This window comes from Helobdella robusta (assembly GCF_000326865.2).
Source record: "Helobdella robusta unplaced genomic scaffold HELROscaffold_35, whole genome shotgun sequence".
NCBI classification, from domain to species: Eukaryota; Metazoa; Annelida; class Clitellata; order Rhynchobdellida; family Glossiphoniidae; genus Helobdella; species Helobdella robusta.
Window position 1 is genome coordinate 239023 of NW_008704704.1, and position 25795 is coordinate 264817.

Below are 25795 nucleotides of genomic sequence, written 5' to 3' on the forward strand. Positions count from 1 at the left end.
TCATTGCCTATCAGCAGCTGTCTGTTGGAAACTATGTCGCTCCCATACAAGTCAGGTGGTCTAAATGTTAGATCACTCAAACATTTTGCCGAATCTCTAAGAGTAAAATTACGAAATTACCTTAAATCAAACGGCCACGAGGAGTTAAAATGTTTGTGGAGTGAGTCATACAATAAGTATATTAAAATTGACAACATGCTTCCCGACTCAAATGACACAAAATCGACACTCAGCGCTCTAAAGAATCGGCAAGTAAATGAAGAACTGGAACATTTGCTGTCACTCCGCTGCCAAGGGACCATTTTTAAGTCGATTAAAGACAACATTCCCGCGGTAAGAATTGCTCACTGGTCGAGGTTCACCGCCAAACTTCCTGAAGTACTGTTCAAATTTGTTAGGAAAGGCCTTATTCAACAGCTTCCAACGAATGCTAATCTATTTAGATGGGGAAAATCGTCTTCTGCCATTTGTACACTTTGCAATGCTCGGCAAACCAACAAACATGTCCTATCCAACTGCAGCTCGGTGGCAGCATTAAAAAGATACACAACACGCCATAACAATATTCTAAATATAATAATAGAAAAATTGAAATCATGCGCAGGACCAGAGGTTGTGATGTATGCAGACGTCGTTTATGATGGGATCCGCCCACTGTCGTGTCTCTTCAAATCACTTCGTCCCGACATCGCACTACTCCGTGACAACACAATTGAAATATTGGAGCTCACCGTCTGCCATGAGTCTAATTTTTTCAATTCAAAACAATATAAAATGGACAAATATTCTAATAACCTCCATAACAATTTACTTGACAATTTAAAACATTTAAAAATAATAATCAACACGTTCGAAATTTCGCCGCTAGGTTTTTTCAATTGTTTCGATTTGTCGCTGGTCGACATTATTTGGTCTGATCAATTTTATAATAGTCTTATTAACTCTGCGATATCCTCATCATACGCTGTTTATTGTGATAGAAATTTGACGGAATGAATCAATGTAGAACTAATCTGTTCTCGTTGTACTCATTTCGTGTTTCTTTCACTGAATGACGAGCTACGTAGAATACGCTTTTATAATTTTTTTTTTGTTTTTCTTTACCTAAATCATTTTTGATTTATTATTATTATTATTTATTTATTTATCTTATAATTATCTTACTTTATACAATATTTAATTTTAACATTTTATTGACATATTTTATTTTGACTATTTTTGATTTTACTGGTTTTCTCTGAATAATAAAAGAGTTTACATTATTATGGTTTTGTTTTTGTTTTTTGTTGCTGTTACTGTAACTATTATTACAGCCGGTAATGTGACTGTAACCTCTATATTGCGTCCAGCTGCATTTAAACAACCTTGCAACATCATTCAACGTGGAGACTGTATTTAAGAACAATATTTTCAAATTCATCTCAATCAATCAGTCAGTCAGTCAATCAATCAATCAATCAATAATCAATCAATCAATTAATCAATCAATCAATAATCAATCAATCAATTAATCAATCAATTAATCAATCAATCAATCAATCAATCAATTAGCTTGTAAAGCACTATTTCCAAAATGTTCAACAGCGTTCCTTAATGAATTTTGAAGTCAGATGGGTCTTGAGTTCCGCTCTGAACTTCGTAAGTGATGGAGAAGTAGTCAGAGAAGTAGGTAGAGAGTTCCAGAGAAAAGGGCCAGAAAAAGCTAAAGCAGATTTAGCAAAAGAGTGTCTAACACGAGTTAAGAAGAAGCGAGAACAAGAAGATGATCGTAAACCGGGGCGTTTAGGTTCAATTAATATATCTGATAAATACTTAGAAAATAATTTAGATTGAGACTTATACATAAACGTGCAAATTTTAAAAATTAATCTATATTTTATAGGTAGTCAGTGCAAAAGAACAAGATATGGAGATATATGAGAAAAGAAAGGGGCACGAGCAACTAGACGAGCAGCAAAGTTAAAAGCTTGACTTAAAGGATAGAGTATAGAGTCAGGAAGACCATAGTAGAATGAGTTACAATAATCAATCCTACATAAGACTAACGAAGTAATGAGAAGGAGAAGAGTAGGATCATCAAGAAAAAGCAAAAGTTTTTTAATTCTACGTAGATGAAAGTAACAGCTTCTAGCGACACTGTTAATCTGAGAAGAGAGAGACATAGTAAAATCAAAGATAAAACCTAGACTACGAAAGTTGTGAAAGACATCAAGCGTTTTAGAATCAGGTAAGATAATAGGAGGAATAGTAATAGAGTGTTTAGATTTATTAAAACAAATTAATTCAAACTTAGAAGGATTAAGTTTAAGACACATAGAGTCAAACCAAGCGTTAATTGAAAAAATACATAGAGATAGATAATGAAGAACACTCTTGAGATAAGATGGAGGAAGAGAAGTATAAATGTAAGAATCATCAGCATATAGTTGACCAGAAAAAGAAAAGTTATTAATAATACGAGGTAGTTCAGAGGTATTGAGTATAAATAGAAGAGGGCTAAGGATAGAACCCTGAGGTACCCCGAAAGTAAGAGTCGAGGAGTTAGAAGTAGAATTATTGAGAACAACAGAAGAAAAACGATTACAGAAATAAGAAGAAAACCAAGATAGACAAGAATCAGTAATATTAAAAGAAAAATGTTGTTCACAGAAATTCTGCAAATGTTGAGCTAAGAACCAACCATTCAAGTGTACAATAGATCCGGCATGGAAATATTTTATATAATACTAGTTGAACTGACCCAGTTATCTTTGGTACTGTGTTATAAAAGTCATAGAAAAGTCATGGCAAAATAAGTTTGATGATCATCAACGTTGCAATGGTATTCGTTTTGTTTGTTTGTTTGTCTGTTTGTTTATTTGTTATAAAAGTCATAGAAAAGTCATGGCAAAATAAGTTTGATGATCATCAACGTTGCAATGGTATTCGTTTTGTTTGTTTGTTTGTCTGTTTGTTTGTTTATTTGTTTGTCGGTTTGTTTGCTTGTTTGTTGGAGGAGGAGGTTGTGGTCAGTAATGGAGTCATTTCTCTCATTAAGTTTTGAATGTTTATAAAGGATCAATTATGATATGTAGGTGAGGGGTCATGTACCGGATGTTCTTTCTATTAGAATTTTCATTGTAGTTTCATCGGTTTTGTTTCTATCTATTTATTCACGTTCTTAGAATGATTTGTGCAGTGTTTGTTTTTTTGTATATGTGTATGCCTGTGTATGCCTGTGTATCCCTGTGTGTGTGTGTGTGTGTGTGTGTGAGTGTGTGTGTGTGGCGTGCACCTGTTTTTCACATTTACACGTTTTGTACTGGTTACGTATTGATAATCCATTTTTTTTCAAAACAGCTCAAGGAAACTAGCCACCTTATCAGAAGAATTAATCGGATGACGTCATCATCAACGTCATTATCAACGTCAATAATATCGTCAATATCAGTAACAATGAGATCTTAATCTTAAACTTGGCAATTCTTCAAATTGTTATGCTCGACATCCCCCACACTAACTGACTGTTTTCAGCAAGAGCTATTTTAAACGATTTTAACAGCTGCAACATGCAACAATATCAGCAAATTTGTTGATTTTAAAAATTGCAACAAACGCCTCCACATCAGCAAACACCTCAACATCAACAAACACCTCAACATCAACAAACAACATAACATCAACAAACATCTCAACATCAACAAACAAAACTACATCAACAACATCAACAAACACATAACATCAACAAACGTATTATTGTTAATCATTGTATTTCATCAACGTTACTTGAACCGACTTTTGCACTGAAATGAAAACATTTTAATGAGAAGACCACACCTGTCATCGTCACATTTGAGTTGAGCTTAAATATCAAGATCGCCATCGACACAACAACAACAACAAACAAACTAACTAAAGAACAACAACATCACGCTAACAGAAATATTACCACGATAACAACATCATAACTACTTTAACAACAAGAACCACAGCAACAACTGCAACACCGGGAACAACAACTACAACAATTGTAACAACAACATCAACAACAACTTCAAAACAATATCAAAGATGATCTTCCGGCAAGCATAAACTCCAGTCAGAATTCCTGATCAACAAGAGTCGCCATGACAACGCAGCCAACGAGGGTGGTGTTGGTTTCTTGCGGCGGATTCAACCCCATCAACTTCATGCACCTCAGGATGTTTGGTGAGTGCGTGGCTGGTAGTGGTAGCGGCGGTTGGTGATGAGTGGTCCGTCCATTCGTTCGTTCATTCATCCATTTATTTACCCATCTATCAGTTAATCCATCCATCAATCAATCTCTCCATCAAATTATCTGGATAGATTCGTCCATTCATTTATTGTTTTATAACGTTTTTGCATACACCTTTGTGTGTGATTACTTTATTTTTTTAACTGTTCATTCATGCATTTATTCGACTATTTATTCATATATTTATACAATTATTTAATTTTTTTGTTCATTCATTCACTCAGTCATTCATCTATGGACATTCGCTCATCTTCTATGCACGTTCATCTCATTTTTAATTTGTTCGTCCGTTGGTTCGTTCGTTGGTTCGTTCATTCATTCATTCGTTCGTTCGTTCGTTCATTCCTTTGTTCGTTCGTTCGTTTATTCATTTATTCTTTCATTCCTTCGTTCATTTAGTCATCTATAACATTTCCCTCCTTATTCTTTATTACGTTTTTTTGGAGCCATACTTTCGACATTTAGTAAACCATGCAACCCTAAATTGAGAGCTGCGTGAGGACGTAAGAAGATGATGATGACGATGATGATGAAGATGATGATGACGATGATGATGAAGATGATGATGACGATGAAGACGATAATGAGGATGATGATGAAGATGATGACATGATGATTGAGATAAGTATGATGATGGTGGTGGTGATAATAATGATGGTTGAAATGGCAATCGGAATGGTGATGTTAAAGAAGTGTGAGCAAGAACGCTGGGGGGGTCTGGCTCAGGTGCACGCACAACAACTCGCTCGATGAAACATGACTCAGCAGTTGACACATTTTAGTTAATCACTAACAACATCAATCAACATCATTTTTATCAACAGCATTACCATCGTCATCAACAACAGCAACATCATCAGAATCATCATTTAACATTATTCAACATCATCATCATCAACAACGCCATCGTCATCACCATCACCAGAGTTAGCACGTGACCACATGAATAGCACGGGAAGATACAGGATCATTGGAGGTATCATATCACCGATGTCCATCAAGCTGTCCCACAAGGTAGCCACCAATGCTTGTATAGTTGTGTTCGTGCTGGTTGAAATTCAATCATTACATTTGAATCTTCTTTTAAAATTACATCACGGCTTCTCACTGAGATTAATTTCAAAACTGAGCGAATGTTTGGCTTCGACAAAATGGTGAAGATTGTCTATAATAATTACAATTATAATAACAATAATAATAATAATACGAATAACATCAATGACACTATAACGAACTGCCATACGTGCCAGCATTCAATTAGCACTCAAATTAATGTCTCCACACATCAAGCAAGATAACAAATAAGACATCAATTGTATTATTGTAACTGTTGATACGTAATCAGCATTACACATTCAGGTTATGAATATCGAAACAAGTATAATATTAAGAATAATAAAATAGTATTAATTATTAATAAATAGAAAAATAATTAAATGGCTAACGTTAATATTGACGTTAATGTGTGTTGTTAAGTGTAACGCCTTCAAATGAATATCCAGTGTCGCAGTCAGATAAAAAATATCCCACTCGGCCCCTCAAAAATTCAGACTTCGGGTAAAATTGTCCTACTTCCCGGTTCCGACTTACGGAAAATTTTTCCAACTTTTGCATCATAATTTCACAATATTATCACTACTAAATAAAAAATACTTTAAAAAACACTTTAAATCAGTAGATGTAATTATTTTTTTAGCAAAATTATTTCTGTATTTTTATGTTTTAAAACGTATTGAAAAAAATTGTGATTTTATTCACATTAATGGCCTTTATTTTCCTTATTAAAGCTGATTGCTTATCGCTACACCTATTCATCCTTTAAAAAATATTTATCTTCTATGCATCTAAAAAAAATATTTTCAGAATTTTTTTTAATTTAATAACATTTTCCGGAGTCTCAAAAAATTCCGACTACCGTAAAAATTTCAGACTCCGACCAATTCCGAAACCTTGGAATTTACATGAAGACCCAGCAAAGTTGCCACTTACCTCTACTAGATAATGAGCAAATATGTTGGCCTGGAGGTGACTGCAGAGCATTATAGACACGATCCCCAGAGGTTTTTAAATTATAAGGGTGGTGGCAAAATCTTCTAGGACACTTCAATAACCATAACTGAACCATGCCAGCAAACAGGTCGGATATATTAATCCATGATAGGACAGGAAGAATGTGTCAAATGTAGGTGTGTCTGTACCTGATGGCCTGAATATTATGCAAAAGGAGTCTGAAAAAATTTGTAAATTGAAATTCAAAAAATGTGTAACACCAGTGGACACGAAGACTCAAATCATTCCGGTGCCTGTAGAAGTTTCGGGAGGGAGCGGTGATTAAAAACCTGGAAAACTAGGCGAATGAATTGCCTGGAGGAGCAACGCTGACTGAGGTTTAAGTTTAGAAAGTTTCATTACAGGCTACAGCAGGCATTCTGGGAAAAGTACATGCATGTGGGATCCCTTTTGGATCTGGTGGAAACCTGGATTCGTCATCAACCAGCTTTGAAAGCTCTAAACATTACATATTAGAGTCTTCATTAGTCCGGTGAACGATTGAAATTCTATTCTGTGCGTCTTCAGTCTCCTATCTTTAAATGCCAACCTTCAGTTTTATACCCTATACAAAAATTATTTTGATTTTCTCATTCTTTCAGCAAACTAATTCATGTTCCTAACTTTCTAGAACAAAATTCTCAAATTGAAAATGATCTATGCGTTATCATTGTATTTTTCGCTTTCTTATCTGTTAAACGTTGAATTTAATTAAAATCACTTTAAGACCTACTTTTAACACAAGACCTCCTTTTAACAGTAAATAATAATTTATGTTAGTGATTTTGTTATTTGTGTTTGTATGAATTAATTTTAAGTGAAACGAAAATTGGTGGCATTGAAGTTATAAAATGCGTCTCGGGCAGTTTTTTCAAATGCGACCCCTGACTGGAATTCATATATTTTGGTGCCCTCATATAACAAACCAATAATTTATTTGACTGTTGTATAGTTTACTACATTTAGTTTTTAAAGGGAGTATTTTATTTGGAATCAATTTTTATTACCACTTGCTTTATATTATAAGGACGCTTGAATAGTAGTGAGAACAAAAAATAAATCGCTTTTGTTGTTCAAAAGTGTTTTCATGCAGGGGCACTTAAAAATGTGGCATCCACAAATGGCGCCCCGCACGACTGCTCGGGCTCGTCCCTCCTTCGCTACACCATGAAAAAATGATGCCTAATATTATTTTACGTTGGGCTAGGCCGGATGATTTATTGGGATTGACGGCCTTTAAAAAAATTTACCATTCACTGTCCCCTTGAGATTGCCAGACTCTTCTTCGGATATTACAGATTCGTGTCTATCTTGCTTTTCTTCTTTTCTCTGTAATCGTTTTTTTTCTGCTATTTTTAATAATGGTACTTCTAACTCCTCTACTCTTACTTAATGAAACATACAAAGATATTAATTAATTGGATAGATTGATCAACAAAGGCTCGTATCGTAAATGTCACTATCGAAACCGCTTATGGGTATAGATAAATGTTTGAGTAATCAAAGTTTTTTTAAAATTTACATTCGAGGAAATTATTATTTTTGTATTGAAAAATTAATTAAGATTATTAAAAAAATTCAAAAAGTAAATTTTCTTTCTTACTAAAAATCTATCACCGTAAAATAAAGACTGGTTGCTAAGAGTCCATTTAATACTCCTTAAACATGATGCGGATTAGCGAGCGCTGACTTCATGCAATCCATCCATTGAATATTTGTGGTTTTTTTAGAATTTCAATTTTGTTTGACACCTCTTACAAGCCTAATTACATTTTTATCTATCCGCATGTACATTAAGAAAATTAGTACCTATGAAAACATATTTTAAATTATAATATTGTAAAGAAACGTTGTAATTTTGAAAAGTTTTATTAGCAAGGTCATGAACTATTGTTGACGCCAACCTAGATTCCTACGCAAATACAAACATAAAACATGTTTTGCAAACTTGTGTATAATTGGAAAAAATTCAAACGTAAGGTATGTAGGATACACAGAAGCACATCCTAACAAGCAGAGCGTGCCCGGTGACTCTCAAACCTTGCACCAACTCACAAACGGCATTCGAACGACGACAGCAACACGCAACGAAATCTCGATTAACATGGCACTAGATAGATTATATTCATGCTAATATTAGTAAACCACCTAGAAATGTTCGCTTCTACATTTTCGATGTACGCTCAAATATACGCACAAACTAAAACTATGTAAGTGCAAAAAGTGCCGTGCATCTTAAGTAATTCTGACGTTCGCACTTCTGAGGGAAATATGATAATGTCATTGTGAATATTTAAAAAGGATAGCATAATAACAAGCAGCTAATCCAGTCTCGTTCGAACTGACCACTGGTACACGTGCAAGTAGGGGGAAAAAAGGTAACAGAGCTGGCAGCTGTCGGCAATTCTCATATGTATATCAAAAAATATATGCTTTGAGTTACTATTGTGTTTTTTGTTTAAACTTTTAGGTTTTTAAAATGTACAATTATAATTGCTAAAATAACAATCAAACAAATTTAAATCGCTAGTTGGAATATTTTTTAAAATGTGTGAACAAAAATTAGGCGTGTTTGTTTTTAAATGTGGATTTTATTTTATGGCTCTATTGTATTATAAAAAAAATTTTCATTGCAAGATCAACAAAATATGCGAGTCGTTGTATAAAAACCATGAAGAGTTGAAATACAGGTCAATAAAGTCGGAAAGAATCGGAAAAGTAATTGAGAGTACGCTTAGAGCTCCTTTGAATAATATATGAAGACAATCGTTTATTAGTCACTCTATTCTTCCCTGTTCAAATTACTGTCGAAGATGTTTATGTCAGCATCTTCGTACGTCAAACTTTTTAAGTTTAAAAAATTAATGAGTTAGAAAAATATTTTTCATCAAAATAAACACCCACAAGAAATTAATCCTTAGCACTACCTAACACCAATCGGGACAATTAAAATCGGCCTAATTTGGTGCATTCTTTCTTCTAACAATTTATTATATTTTAAAATGTTATTAAAATAATCTGCTGTCAGTAATATCAAAATGTAATTAAAATAGTTTAGTTAGCGCATTTAATTCTATTTTGTTAATTCATTTGATGAATATATTTTTGTATGCAATTTAATATATATATTTATTCATTTGTATTTATTATTATAATTAGCGGTACACTTTTCCATCAAATCTCTATAAAATATTTGCTATCTTAATTTATCTTGCTAGACAGTTCAACAGATATTTGTTTGCAATGCCAACATTTTTATTCGAAAAATAACAGTCAAAAGACGTAAAACCTTCTATACCTAGCAAACATTTTTTAACATTGAATTTTTGAGTCGTTTGAAAATTTCCCTTCTTTCTCCGTCTATCGTGTTGTTTGATTTAAAAAATAATTAAAAACTTGGACTCTGACAACAGATTATTTTATTAAATATTGGTTCCACTAAATTAACTAAATTTGGAAGCCATAAAATGTTTCGAAATAAATCCGCCAATAACATTAGAATTGCAACAAGTTTATCATGATGTAGAGTGGCGAATATAGGTGTTGAATGTTTTTTAAAATATTTGCCAAAAATGAATAAAAACCAGTGTCTGATCAAAACACTGACCTGCATAAAGACCTACACTGGCCCTGACCTACATTAAGAAGTTGACTGGGAAAAGAGATTTTCAAAATTATTTAACAATATTTCAAAGTGGAGCGGTGGGGAACTTTGATTTGACGGAAATATTTATTTGCCGGTGATTACCGGGCGGAGTTCGAACTTAATCACGGGGGCCAACTTTTTTGCGAGTGGCAAGATTACTCTAACGACATTTTTTGGCTCGTCACGACAATATTTATCGTCAAAAACGCTACTTTTTCCATTATAACATTCACTTTCACGGACTTTTAATACAAACACTGCCCACTTTTAATACAAACACAGCCCACTTTTAATACAAACACAGCCCACTTTTAATACAAACACTGTCCACTTTTCATACAAACACTGCCGACTTTTGATACAAACTCTGCCCACTTTTAATGCAAACACTGCCCACTTTTAATACAAACTCTGCCCACTTTTAATACAAACACTGCCCACTTTTCATACAAACACTGCCCACTTTTCATACAAACACTGCCCACTTTTCATACAAACACTGCTCACTTTTAATACAAACACTGTCCACTTTTAATAAAAACACTGCCCACTTTTAATAAAAACACTGCCCACTTTTAATACAAACACTGCCCACTTTTAATACAAACACTACCCACTATTAATACAAACACTGCCCACTATTAATATAAACACTGCCACCCCCAGATCCGCCACTGAAAAGATTCGACAAAAAATAATAATCTTTCTAATACAAAGGAACTTAAGATGCTGTTATATAGTGAATGAATAAATTTTCAGAATTTATTTTTGCAAAATTTTTCAAGAAATTTCAATTTTGTAAAATGACACCGATCTTTCCATCAAACCTTGAAAATATTATTATAAAAATATTTTTTTTAAATATGACACACAGAAGATATTGATATTAAACTTTGAGTTAACGTTCAATGCTATTCTTTTATCTTTGTACGATAAATTCCGCTACAAAGTACTTGCATTTTTAAAAACATGAGACTCATGTCATATTTTTGATAAACATCAAAATATATTTCGATTTTTAAAAAGGAGAACAATTTTCATTAAGACAGTTTTTACAACATTTTAGAATTAAAATATTTCAGCTGATTGTTGACGACACGGCATGAGGTTTTAAACACTACATGCATCAACAAATTTTGCATAATTAATCACATTTGGTTTGCTCTGCTGTAACAACTGGGCGCTACTAATAAGCAGACTTAGAGTAGAATTTCAATAGTTGTTGTTGTTGTTGTTTAGGTTAGGTTTGTTTACATACAATAATTGTTACGTGGCTATTGTTTGTTTTCGCTCTGCTAGAGATTCTCGATTTTCAAAGTTTTAGTGTTGATTTTGTTTCTGAAAATTGGATATATTATTGCAATTAAATTTTAGATACTGTTTTAATTTAATTCAATATTTAAAGTTGCGTATTTTTGGCATTTGAATCGAATTTTCATAGAGTTTAATTAGTCACGTGTTAATTGTAGTGTACAGTTTTGTTCCACCTGTTATTATGAATATACGTCAAAATCCAGGTAAGAAAGACGGTGTACTTACGTTGAAACAGCTTCAATGTTTTCAGTGTGAGTGCACGGCTAATGTTGATTCGATGTCTGACGAGGTTTATTCAGTTGTACGTTTAAACGGTAACATTAAATGGTTCTGTGATAAATGTGTAAAAAACGTTTGTGACATGAAACTGTTATCTAAATCTATTGATGACATAAAAGTTACGTTTAATGAAAAGTTAGACAAACTCAACGATGTTAATGCTTCAATTAAGACTAAATTGGAAGAAACTGATTTGGGGCTGTTGAATAAATCGATTGATGAAATCAGTAAATCACTTGATGAAAAAGTTAATGCCATCAGTGCCAACCACGTCGCTATAAAATCGCAGCTGGACTCGATTGAGTGCACATCGGGAAAAAAGTTAAATCAAGAGATAAGCGGCCTCAAGTCTGAAATGATGAGATCTTTTGTTAGTGTGGTCAGCACTGAAGTGAAACAGAGTGCTAAGATCATCAATGAAGATCTTAAAAATGTCCGAAGAACACTAAATGATGTTGCCGATGCTAAAGAAAGAGAGGCTAATGCGATGCTGTTCAGGCTGGGAGAAGGCCTTGATGACAAGGATCGGGTCATAAAAATGATTGCAAAATTGACTGATGACACTGTCAACGGAAAAAATATACTGAAAGTTTTTAGATTGGGTAAGAAAGGTGAAGGAGTTGTCAGGCCAATCCTCATCAAGTTTGATGATGTAAAAAGCAAGGAATATTTCTTTACCAATTTGCACAAACTCAGATCTTTGAACGATGATTTTGCACACGTCAAATTGAGTCATGATTTGACTGTTGATCAGCGCAAGGAGCTGAAAAGAATTTTAGATGATGCAAAGGCGAGAGAAACCAACTGTAAAGAGGGTTTTTTATACAGAGTGCGAGGGGAGGTGGGAAGGTGGAAAATAGTGAAATTTCCGGCAAAAAAAGAGTCAAATTAATAAATGGTAGAGTGGGTTCGTACTATGATTTGTTTGGGTTAGTTAAAAATAAATTTCATCACCTAACAAACAAAGGATCTAATGTTAAATACAATGTTACGATTGGACTGTTAAATGTCAGGTCAATTTCAAAGAGGGTAGATGATGTTCATGGGTTACTTTGTGATGGATTGGATATACTGGTTTTAACGGAAACATGGCACGGGTTGGCTGGGAATATTTCTATCAATCTGGCCATGCCTGCTGGATATCAGTTTGTTGATTTTGTTAGGCAGCATGATCCAGGTCACGGTGGTTTGACAGTCTACTTTCGTAAAGAATTCAAGTACAAAAAAATAATTCTTCCACAACTTACTACACTTGAAGCTGTTGCTATCCAATTTTGGGTCAACGGAAGTACATTCATTCTGATTGCTATATATCGACCTGGCTCAGCACAACTGTCTGTTTTATTTTTTCAAGAACTGGTTTTAGTTTTAGAGCTGGTTGGTTTCTTTGTCAGAAAGAAATAAACTTTATTCTAAAAAACGTTCAAGTTACTGGAAAAATTTGGTCAAAGCTAACAACAACTCCAAAAATCGCTGGCAGATTGTGAACAGGGTTTTGTGTAGAAATAAACAAAGTAATAAATCCGATGATAATATCAACCTAAAAGCTTCTCAATTCATGCAGTTCTTCACAGACAAAATCAACAAGATTATAATGTCTACCAACGTTTTGGTTCCGTCAGCACATCACAGTCATGTTACAAATCTTGTTTCATTGGCAGATTTTCCAGAAATAACAGAAACCGAACTTAAGGGCATCATAATGAATTCTCCTTCAAAAACAAGTTCACAAGATATTTTTCCGACGCATATTTTTAAGAAATATATACACTTGTTTATCTGCTTTCTTACAAGTTTTTTCAATCTCTGCCTGAGGTTGGGTAAATTTCCTGCTGGGTTCAAACATACTACAGTTGTCCCGATTTTAAAAAAAGCCAATGGTAATGTCAACGATGTTGCAAGCTACAGGCCGATATCCAACCTTCTGTTTATCTCAAAGATCATGGAGCGCGTTGTTCTCAAGTTTTTGTTGAATCATCTAACAGAAAACAATCTAATGCCTCTCAATCAATCAGGATACAGGAAGTTTCATTCAACCGAAACTGCATTATTGAATGTCCTATCAAGTTTATTCGCCGCTGCAGATGCTCAGAGAATATCATTACTATCGTTTTTGGATATGTCGGCAGCGTTCGACTGCGTCAACCATGATGTTCTTCTGGCAAAACTGCGTCAAAATTACGGGGTAACGAATAATGTATACAGATGGTTTGAATCATACTTATCAAATCGGACACAACAGATTTCATTTAATGACTCAGTATCAGAGGTTTCCATCATAACGTCAGGGGTACCTCAAGGCTCAGTTTTGGGACCCGTTCTTTTTCTCCTGTACACGTCGGAAATTACCAAAATAATCAGCTCCTACGGATATGTCTGCCATGCATTTGCGGATGATATTCAGGTGCTGGTTACTAGTTCTCCTTGTTTGTTCAAAACTGAAGTTGAGAGATTTATCGGATGTTTATCAGAGGTAGGACGTTGGATGTCATCAAACTCGTTAAAACTAAACGAATTCAAAACTCAATTACTTCCGGTTGGAACGTGGCAGCAATTGCTGAAAATTGATTTTAGTTCTGTTAAAATAGGAAATGTTGATATACCATTAGCTGATACTGCTTCCAACCTGGGTGTTTTGCTTGACAACAAGTTATCAATGAAAAATCACATCAAAAAGATCTGTACATCAAGTCTTATCCACCTTAGAAGCATGTATAAAATTCGACATTCGTTGGATAGACCTACTTTGAAAACGTTGGTCCACGCCTTCATCACATCTCGTTTGGACTACTGCAACAGTTTGTTCTACAAATTGCCGGAATCATCAGTTGCCGTCCTTCAGTCGGTGCAGAACAGAGCTGCAAAACTCGTTGCTGGTGGTTTGAAGTATGATCACGTGTCACCGATTTTGAATGAACTACACTGGTTGACAATTAACAAAAGGATAGTCTTTAAAATTGCAGTTCTCATGTTCAAGTCTATAAATGACATGTCACCTGAATACATGAAAAATAAATTTACCAGAAAACAAACAGTATCATCTTCCTATCTCAGGTCGGATGATTTGAATCTGCTAAGGGTGCCAGTCACGCGTTTGCAAATTGGTTCTAGGGACATTGCCGTGGCTGGTCCCTCTGTTTGGAATAACCTTCCACCTATGTTAAGAAGATCGAGAACTTCTCTGGATTTATTTAAAAAAGAACTAAAGACATTTTTATTTTCTGTGAAATTGTAAAATTTGTTACTTTGATTTTCGTTTTATGAACAGTCACATATAACATTTTGTTTTGTTTTTGAGAGAACGCTTATGAAATTGTTTAATAAGCGCTTAATAAATGTTTCTTAATAATAATAATAATACATACATACATACATACATATTAAAACATACATACATACATGACATGCATACATACATCTCATATCATCCATCCATACATACATACATACATACATACATACATACATACATACATACATACATACATACATACATACATACATACATAGATACATACATACAAACATACAAAAAGCTATATATATTTTCCACTGGTTAATATTTAAAGATAATTCAGTCATTCATCCGTTCGCTCGTTCATTCATTCCGTCACTCATTCATGTATTTGTTCATTCATCCATTCGTTCGGTTGTTTATTCATTCATTCATTTATTCACTCACTCATTCATTCTTTTTTTTCCCCTCACTCGTCCGTTCAGTAATTAGCTCATTCATTCCCCCATCATTCACTCATTCATTCGTTCGCTGGCCCGTTCATTTGGTCTTTCGCTGGTTCATCCATTCATTCATCCATCCACCCCACTTGGTTTGTTTCCTTTCCTTCGTTTCTTGGTTGTTTTTAATCACATATGGCTCCAACGTTACAACAGTCCCCCGTCTGCTTTAACCACTATAGAAGCACTCCAGACGGGAAGTTATGTCGGCCCGGAGGTAAAGTGAAAGGACGGGAATGCTCGGGGTCCCGGAAAAAAGTTGATCCATCGGGCGCAAGGGCTGCTTCGCCTCTCGGTGCCGCACCCGACCCCAAGTCCGGGTTGCCCACACGGTCGTCGGCCGCATCGGTCTCCGGTGATCATCTCGGCCTGGATTACTCTGGTGTTTTTGACAAGCTGACGGCCGTACCGGTGTACGACCATATCCCTAAGCCATGCCGGGAGAAGTTCGCACATGATCTGAACGCCTTGCTGACGGCTGTTTGTAATGACCCTGGTGACCCGGCTCACTGGGCTCCACTGTTTTGTCCCATACGTCTTACAGAAGACTTCCAGAGGGGGTCGCCGTGTCAACCAGGGCAATCTGGTCAACAAGCGTCTAAGCGAATATTCAACTAATGGTCTTGAAACCCTGGTACTGTGCTTTGATGGGTTCAATAATGCCAAATCACAAAAGCAAAACCCCGATCGGTGGATCAACGCTGTGTCATCTTGTATTGAACAAGGAAACCTGTCCTCGGCTGTCAGACTTGTCTGTTTGCCGGAGGGCCTGGCGGAGAGCTCGCCGGCCACCTTCGATAAATTATGTTCCATCCACCCAAAAATTTCGGTGGACAGGCGGGTCTTTCCCGCATTGACACCAACGGCTGGTTGCGTTTCTCCTGCCGTTAAATCGTTCAAAAACGGTTCTTCTGGAGGCCTGGATGGCCTACGACCCCAGCACCTTAAAGATGTTTTTTCAGGCCCCTTGCCAATTGACGACACACTGAACTCCATAGCCCAATTCATTAATTTGATCCTATCGGGAGCTTGCCCACTCTCCGTCCGCCGGTTCTTTTTTGGAGGCCGGCTAATAGCTTTAAATAAGAAAGACGGAGGGGTCAGACCGATTGCGGTCGGAAACGCTTAGAGAAGGTTGGCCGGCAAATGTGCCTTGGCCCTGGTCGTGGTCGAACTCAAGACCAAATTCTACCCGATTCAGTTGGGTGTCGGGATTAAGGGTGGCGCTGAGGCCGCTGTTCATGCGGTTTGAAGATTGGTCACCGACCTCCCCGATCAATGGGGGTTTCTGAAACTGGACTTTAAAAATGCCTTCAATGCCTTGAGAAGAGACTCGATGTTGGAGGCTGTCAAACATTTTTGTCCCAATATCTATAATTTTTGCCATTCTGCCTATGGCGGAGTCTCTTCCCTTGATTACCACTCTTGGGTTGTAGAATTGGCCGAGGGGGTACAGCAGGGTGATCCCCTTGGTCCTTTGCTGTTCGCACTAACTCTTCATCCACTCTTAGAGAAAGCTTCGTCCACCTTCGTTTGCGCTTATCTGGATGATATCAGCATTGCTTCGGACGGCCCAACTCTGGCCGATAGCTACGAATATTTGAAGCATAACTTCGCTGCAATTGGTTTAGAGTTAAACATTAAAAAATGCGAACTTCACTGCCAAAGTTTATTTCAGGTGCCACATGCGCTGGCTGGAATACCCAGAGTTGGTGCATCAGAACTGAGTTTTTTAGGCACACCCTTGGTCGAGGGCGATTATCAAATAATGTTTTTTTGACCAAAAGCTCTCTGAGCTTAAATTTGTCCTGGGTCGTGTTTCCTGTCTTTCGGCCCATGATGCTTTGACTATTATCCGCAATGCTCTCAGTTTGCCCAAATTGATGTACTTCCTGCGTACATCCAAACACATTGACTCTTCTAAATTGGGCGAATTTGACGAAGTCCTGCGCACCGCCCTGTCGTCGATTTGCAATGTTCAAGTGACCGACAGTGGTTGGTCCCAGGCTCAGCTGCCGGTGCGATTTGGTGAGCTGGGGTTGCTTAGCGTGGTTCAGCTGGCTCCCGTTGTTTATAATTCTTCTGCCGCTGCCACTCTCGACCTGCAGTCTTTCCTGCTCCACCGGTTTTTTCGTTGCCGCGATATTCTTCCCCCAGTGTCCGCCCCGGGAGACCGTACGCACGTCCAAATTTTGAACGAAGAATATAAAAAAATCTTTCAAAATTTGTTGTCTTCATGCGGCGACGACTTTTCTACCGCTCGTTTGTTGGCCATGTCCAGCGTTGTCAGCTGTGGGTGGTTGAGATCGTGGCCCAACACCTCTGTGGGCACCAGGCTTGACGACGAGTCTGTGATATTTGCCATTGGCTTCAGACTTGGCCTGGTCATTCAGAATAAATACATGTGCCGATGTGGCGCAGGGGCGGACGAGTTTGGGCACCACGGTTTGGTTTGTCGCCTGGTTGGTGGCCGTCAACTACGTCACTCAGCATTAAACGAATACATTTGTCGGCTCTTCTGCAAGGCTTCAATCCCGGTTCTCAAGGAACCATCCGGCATTTCTGCGCATGATGGTAGGCGCCCGGACGGATGCACACTAATACCTTGGAGAGCCGGCAGATGTTTGGCGTGGGATGTTACGGTCCCTGGCACCCTCGCCGAGCGATACGTAAACCTGACAAGTAAAGAATGCGGTTTGGCCGCGGCCAAGGCAGCGGACGAGAAAATGAAAAAATATGGGAACGCCCTCCCCTCGATGGAATTCTTGCCAATATGTATCGAGGTTCTCGGCCCGATGGACCCCAACACCCTTAAATTTCTTAAGGCAATATGTAAAATGACCAGCGTCAGATCAGGCGACAGCAGGGAACTGTTTTTCGCAACTAACCACATTTCGTGCTTGTTGCAGCGGTTCCTGCATGTCTGTGTGCTTGAAAATATCCAACTGAATGCCGACATGTGAAATTAACGACAAATCAAAGTGTTAATCCATTTGTTACTTGATGTTTGACGGTTCAGTGTCACTCATCATGTTTTGGTTTTAACATACATACATACATACATACATACAAACACACATATATACATGAATAATAAATCATGCACACACAGATGCATATGCAAGCGTACATGGAAGGCATAAATAGTGCCGGCTGCGTGCGTGCGCCATTCATTTCCACATCAAATTGCCTTCATCACTTTTTCTTTCATTTACGTAAAGGGCAGTTTAATTTAGAAATATTTGCCGACAGGTGCCATATTGTGCTGCTGAAGACGTTAGGAAATTACGGCGTCTGCTCAGCCGTACAAGTGCATATATCCATTCATATATTAATATGTGCCGGTAGAAAAACTTACATACATAAATACATATAAATAGACAAACTTAGATACATTTATACATGCATGCACAATAACATACAAACATATATGCAATATACAAACATGCATGCATTACATACAAACATGCTTGCATTTCATAAAAACATGCATGCATTTCATAAAAACATGCATGCATTACATACAAACATGCATGCATTTCATAAAAACATGCATGCATTACATACAAACATGCATGCATTACATACAAACATGCACATACAAACATGCATGTACTTGTACAGAGAAAGAGAAAAATATCAAAATTAAGATTATAGAAAACAGAAACTAAGAACTTATCACATCATCCACTCCCTACTACCACCAATCCACCACCCACACCTTCGTCAACGCAGCCATAACTACCAAACCACCACTCAATCAACCTGTTAAGATGAAAGCTTCATCCAAAGACTTTTAAAATATATTAACAGTCAATAATTATCTATCATTTGTTTATATTTTATCTTTTATAGTGTTATTTACGTACTTACTAACTAACTAATTTTCTTTCTTTATTTATTTTAAAAATTCATGATTTCTAAGGATTATATATATCACGGTACATAATTATTGTCAGACGTTCACTTTTGTTGCTCAGGCTTTAAACGTATCGCTGATCAATGATAAATGATTTCACAATGTCGAAAGTTCGGCCAGTGTCGTGCGCGTTTCAAAAATAAAGGAGGAGAGTAAAATATTTTCTCAACCGCATCAGATGTTCATTCGAACAACAATCTTTTAAGCGGCCCTCGCCTGGTTAGAACTACAATACATATTTGTATAGTACATAAAAACTGAGTTCATTTCCTATGAGTCTGACGAAATGAATTACGTCGAAAAATCGAATTAACATTCTTTTTAGATTTTAAATGTAACTCAATAAATCGATGCGGTTCTTAAAGACATGTGAGTGTGTGTGTGTGTGTGTGTGTGTGTGTGTGGTGTGTGTGTGTATTCTATTTTGCACTGTGTATTTCTATTTGTGAATGTAAAATTTTGCCCAAAACTCGCACTCGACAAAATAATTTCATACTCATGCATAATGCACAGGCAATTAGATAATGGCCTACAAATTGCTGATGATTTTTTAATATAGTGAAAAAATTGATCATCATTATCCACATCATCATCATGATGCTCCACTCTTTCTTGCCATTTCTTTTGTCAAACGTTTTGGTACTTAGTAGTTTTTTCGATATTTGAAAGAAAATAAGTTTGCAAAAAAAAATTTGAGGGCTTATGAATGATGATGACGACGATGATGATGATGACGACGACGACGATGATGATGATGATGACAGATAGTCAGCTGACACTTTCATTGGCAGACGGTGATAACTTCTTGTTTGTTGCAACCACAGATATTATGTTCGACTGTAGAAACGTTTCTGTTATTTGTTGTCTGTTGAGGCACCAACATCCTATCCAATCTCTCTTATTAACCATTATTATTCATATTAACTCTATCAGCACTTTTTATGGTTTAAAAAATTGTTATCATCGTGGCTCAAAATTCCAATTAGATTTATCTAAATTCACCAACCATAACAACAACAATAACAACAATAGTAATAATAATAATACTACCAACAATCCATTTAGGATGCAACATCAATGCAGCAGCGGTGTTCCATGATCAAACAATCACTTGCCACTTCTTCCTGGATCAGGTTTCATCTTTTCTTTATTTCAGTTTCGTGCAATATCATTGAATACTTTCAAGAAAATGAACATTTTTGTTAACAATTCGTTACAAAAATACTTTTTAAATCAAATTAATAGATTCTACTGTTGTTTTATGGCATTTGTTCTAATTCTTAAGAATATTCGTAACAATTTTAGTGAAACAAGTCGCATTGTCAACTTTTGTTTGACGGCAAACATCAAAATTTGGCTCATCAATCACATTTTCTTCTTTTTACTTTACTTAATTTAATTTTCATCATTTCATGTTATGCCCTTTTTTGTGCATAATTACTTTTTTACGTCGTTTTCTTGAAGTTTTTTAGTTTATAAACTTTCATCGCTTGCTATAAATATTGACCGTTTTACAAAATTATAATTACCATGATAACTCAACTAGATGCGTAAATAGAACCCTACACCGTGGAAACGTTGTCTGCGTTAGGTTCTTCATGGAATAAAAATAATGCCTTTTATAATTCCTTTAAAAAAATAAAAATAATTCCTTCTATCAAACAAACCATTCACTGCAGACTTGACACGTGGGCAGCTGATCAGCAACATCACGTGAACACGTTGACCCTGTTACGTCATCATTTTGACGTCATTGAAACGACATTGAACTTCAACCAACTTGACCCTTATACTCCGACGAAAAGAAAATGCAATGGAGTTTTTAAATACACAAGCGCTGGTTGGTTGTTTGAATGTTTCATGTTACATATTAAAGCTAATACTTTGATAAAGTACATATTGCTTGCTTGTTTGCTTTTAATAAAAAAGCGTAGAAGAAAACTAATTATTAGCAAAGTTAAATTCATAGAAAGCTGCAACATTGAGTTGTAGCAAACGAACTGAATTTAGAAAAAGTGTACAAAATCAATCAGACGATCCATTGGAGACGACAGCCGGCCAGCAGTTCCATCAGAGAACCACGCACGGAGGTCCTTCGCAAGCCCACCACCCCTACCACCAACCCCCTCCACAATCGAAAGGATGTGCGGAAGGAAGTGTGGAGTTGATGCTGCTGTGTGGTGCCGATGTTCTGCACGACTTTAACGAACCCAACTTGTGGAATGAAAAGGAGGTTAGGTGTTTTGTATGCATGCACGAAGAATGAAATAAAAAGTCTTTGTGTGCCATACGTACTGGAACAAGTGTATAAAAATTCATTGCAATGTATGATTATGCAATAAATTGTATAATATAGAACGATTAAAAATTTGTGAAAGTGCATTCATTATGTGGAGTGAAGTGCGTAGAGGTCTTCATGTTAAAATAAATGAATTAGTTAAAATCTTTAAAATTAAAAAGCTTGTGTGTGTATGTTTTAGATTCCAAATATTGATATGTCTCGAGATTGCATGTTGTTTAATGAAGGGAAGACGTGAGGGAGTACAAGTGGGTACATTGGGGAGTACATGGAGGGGTACAATGGGGAGTACATGAAAAAGTACATGGAGGGGTACATGGGGGAGTACAAGGAGTGTACATATGAGTGTATGTTGAAAAATGGAGGGTTACATGGCTGAAGCAGTTGATGAGCATGGACACTCATCTATTTAAATGCAGACTGTGCATCTACATTTTTTTGTGAGTTTTGTATTAATAAACCAACATAGCAACATTATCACTGATCAGAAGAATATCATTGAAAGACTGAAGCAAAGAGAATGAACAGAAAAAAGATATTATAAACAGAAAAAAAGCACTTTGTACACACAGAGAAATGTAAAAACTTGAAATATTCCTGTATAAGCGGTGATGACGAGTAAAATTGAAATATGGCATATATACGTTTCACTATGAACACCAACGATTTTCTAATTAATGTTAATAAATTGGATAATAATTATAAAATTACTGTTAGAAATATTAAAAAGCTCAATTTTAAACTTTCAAAAGGCTAAAAATTCGGTAGATTTTATCAAATATTATATATATATATATATATATATATATATATATATATATATATATGAGTGAGTGAGTGTGGGCGTGTAGGCGTGTGTGTGTGTGTGTGTATGTGTGTGTGTGTGTGTGTGTGTGTGTGTGTGTGTGTGTGTGTGTGTGTGTGTGTGTGTGTACAATGATCGATTAAACATGTGTGCAATTAATTGTGCATATTGGAACCAACGCATGAAAGATATCTTTCTCTGTTTCTAACGAAAACACTGATGCATTTCATGCTAATGTGTGCCCAAGTGAAACCGACCTTCAATTTTATTTCGGCAAACTCTGCGCCTACAAAGTCGCTATTACCATCAAAATTATTCAAACATTATTTGTGACAGATGCAATATACCCTGTTAACATAATCAATCGTAAAAATAGCCCAAACCACATTTCAATTTAAACTATGATGTATTCAAATAACGTGACGGAAAGGAAATGATCTCTCCCGAAGACCAACTTTTTGGCTGCCCTGTTTTTTCGTATAATTAAGCAAATTTTACTTTTTTATCTGAATAGGCAAATTAATTTTTTTCAGAAGAATTTGAAGATTTGATCTTGAAGAGCAGCTAGTGCGCTATAATTAACAAAAAGCTTATGATAATGAGTTATGGTTATTGCGGTTTGAAAGAAAGAATTATGTTAAAACAAGCTAAGTTCATCTTTTCTTGTAATTTTCATTCAATTGTCTTTCGTTTCATAATTTTAATTAGAAACAAATTTATTTGCCAGAGTTTGAACTAAAATACACATCGATACGTTGCTTAATAAAAGTGGAAATATCCTAATTGCTGCAAGTGAAAATAACAAAGTGGTCTTAAAACTGTTATAAATATTTATCCAAGAACGTATTAATAAAAATTTTGTACAATTAAAGAATCGAACTAAGTTACCTTTGAAATAATTTACAAAAAACTGTGCAAAAGCTGATAATAACATGCCTTAATGCATGCCGTTTCAATGCAATCCTACATTCCAAGCCCCGTCTTGGAAAATATTTTCATCGGGGTTGAAAATAATTGAATTTCTTTGAAATTCATCATGTGAAATTGTTGGTTGCCAGACATTTTTTTTATTATTGATGAACATTTCAAAATAATTTATATATTATCGATAAATCCATAAAACTTGTATGGAAAAAAAAAATTTTTCATATTCATTCCGGCTACTGGTTAGGCCGCGAGATATCCTACTATCACTTTAAAGAACTAATCTCTTTAAACAACTATTTTATTATAAATCAATTACATTAATATTTATTAATTAAAGTTGTTGAATTAAATATATATTTTATTGTAAAACAAGCTGAATTATTCAAATTTGCGATGCAAACAATTTCATGTATACAGCCATGTTATTTCGATTTGAAAAATTTTATAAAACAAATGTGTTTCGCGTTCCATAAAAACTTTGAAGAACATTCAACGAAATAAAATTATAGAGCCTAACAAAACTGAATACATACGGTACAGCGTCCACTCACGCCACGTCACATAAACATCATCAACAGTGGCCTTAACACAAATTGCTTTTTAATGCACTTTATTAAATAAACATAGCTCGGCAATTTATATTGCGACAAACCACCAAACCATTTGCGATTTTCCAACAGCCAACAAACACAATGACACGTCAGCACCACGACACAAATCAACAACACACAACAAAACAACAGCACAGCAACACACAACAGCACAACAACTACAACAACAAAACAACACCACAATAAAACAACACCACAACAACTCGACTGCACATTTTAGAATGCACTTCCCAATTAGCTTGCTCTCTTCTTCGCGGCAACATAAAACATTTTAAATTGATAATTTTTTGAGCGTGGTTATGCGAATTTAAATATTAATAACCATTAGTGGTGAGTGGAATATGTGTGTTATGTGTGTATCTATGAATGCATGTACGTATGCATTCGTGTTTGTTTGTAGGGCTGCGTATGAACCGCCCTGCACAGCACGTATGTATGTATGTATGTGTGTGTGTGTGTGTGTGTGTGTGTGTGTGTGTGTATGTATGTATGTATGTATGTATGCATGCATGCATGTATGTATGTATGTATGTATGTATGTATGTATGTATGTATGTATGTATGTATGTATGTATGTATGTATGTATGTATGTTAAAACCAAAACATGATGAGTGACACTGAACCGTCAAACATCAAGTAACAAATGGATTAACACTTTGATTTGTCGTTAATTGCACATGTCGGCATTCAGTTGGATATTTTCAAGCACACAGACATGCAGGAACCGCTGCAACAAGCACGAAATGTGGTTAGTTGCGAAAAACAGTTCCCTGCTGTCGCCTGATCTGACGCTGATCATTTTGCATATTTCCTTAAGAAATTTAAGGGTGTTGGGATCCATTGGGCCAAGAACCTCGATGCATATTGGCAAGAATTCCATCGAGGGAAGGGCGTTCCCATATTTTTTCATTTTCTCGTCCGCTGCCCTGGCCGCGGCCAAACCGCATTCTTTACTTGTCAGGTTTACGTATCGTTCGGCGAGGGTGCCAGGGACCGTAACATCCCACGCCAAACATCTGCCGGCTCTCCAAGGTATTAACGTGCATCCGTCCGGGCGTATGTATGTATGTATGTATGTATGTATGTATTATTATTATTATTATTATTATTATCAACAATTTATTAAGCGCATTATAAAATTGAAATTTCTCGAAAGCGCTCTCTATTATAAATGAAATCAGTGAAGGTCAATAAAGTACAAATCGATAAAGTATTTCTATGTCAAAATAAAAGTTCCTTTTAAAATCATCAAGCCTTAGTCCAGGCATTCTGAGCGATTGCGGAAGACTGTTCCAGGCAATTGGTCCTGACACGGCAATATTTCTAGTTGCAGTTTGTAGTTGAGTTGTTGTCACTGCCAGTAGGTTGGCATAGTCTGATCTCAATTTTACACCTGTTGAAGAAGCTGGTTTTTTTTTAATTTTATTTGCTAGATATACTGATAACAACCCGTTCAAAGCCTTATACATAGTCACACAAATCTTATAGTTGATTCTTTTTTTCACTGTTAGCCAATGTAGGTCTCTTAAAATGGGTGTCACATGGTCATACTTTCTACGTCCAACAGTTATTTTTGCAGCTCTATTCTGTATCGATTGAAGAAAAGCAATAGATCTCTCTGGTAATCCATTGAACAAGCTATTACAGTAGTCTAACCGTGAATAAACAAACGCATGAATTAGTGTTTGCATGGTTGTTTGATGTAAATATTTTCGAACGCGGTATAACTGGCAAAGCTGATAAGAACATGATTTGGATATGGTCTTTATATGATCTTTAAAAGATAATCTCGAGTCAAAAATACACCCTAGGTTTGTTGCATTTTCACAGAATTGTATTTCATTGTTATCAATTTTGACTGAATTAATATTAATTTTAGAAAGCCTGTTGCCATGTACCGACAGGTAAAAATTGAGTTTTATCTTGATTCAATTTGAGACAATTTCTTGACATCC

The 25795-nt window shown here is 35.9% G+C and overlaps 2 protein-coding genes across 2 annotated transcripts in view; both read left to right on the top strand.

Annotated features, from left to right (window-relative positions):
• The window catches only part of HELRODRAFT_175753 (hypothetical protein), a gene marked incomplete at both ends in the record, with an annotated part of 3731 nt that extends 1768 nt beyond the window's left edge, over positions 1-1963 (top strand). Inside the window, 3 exons of the mRNA XM_009023154.1 lie at positions 869-911; positions 1585-1665; positions 1883-1963. Of these exons, the coding sequence (XP_009021402.1) occupies positions 869-911; positions 1585-1665; positions 1883-1963 (205 nt within the window). The remainder of the gene's footprint in view (positions 1-868; positions 912-1584; positions 1666-1882) is intronic.
• A 1687-nt stretch (positions 1964-3650) lies between these two features.
• The window catches only part of HELRODRAFT_113251 (hypothetical protein), a gene marked incomplete at its 3' end in the record, with an annotated part of 46775 nt that continues 24630 nt past the window's right edge, over positions 3651-25795 (top strand). Inside the window, exons 1-5 of the mRNA XM_009023155.1 lie at positions 3651-4188; positions 5181-5269; positions 20263-20330; positions 20877-21089; positions 21355-21430. Coding sequence (XP_009021403.1) covers positions 4107-4188; positions 5181-5269; positions 20263-20330; positions 20877-21089; positions 21355-21430 — 528 coding nt within the window. The 5' untranslated portion in view covers positions 3651-4106. The remainder of the gene's footprint in view (positions 4189-5180; positions 5270-20262; positions 20331-20876; positions 21090-21354; positions 21431-25795) is intronic.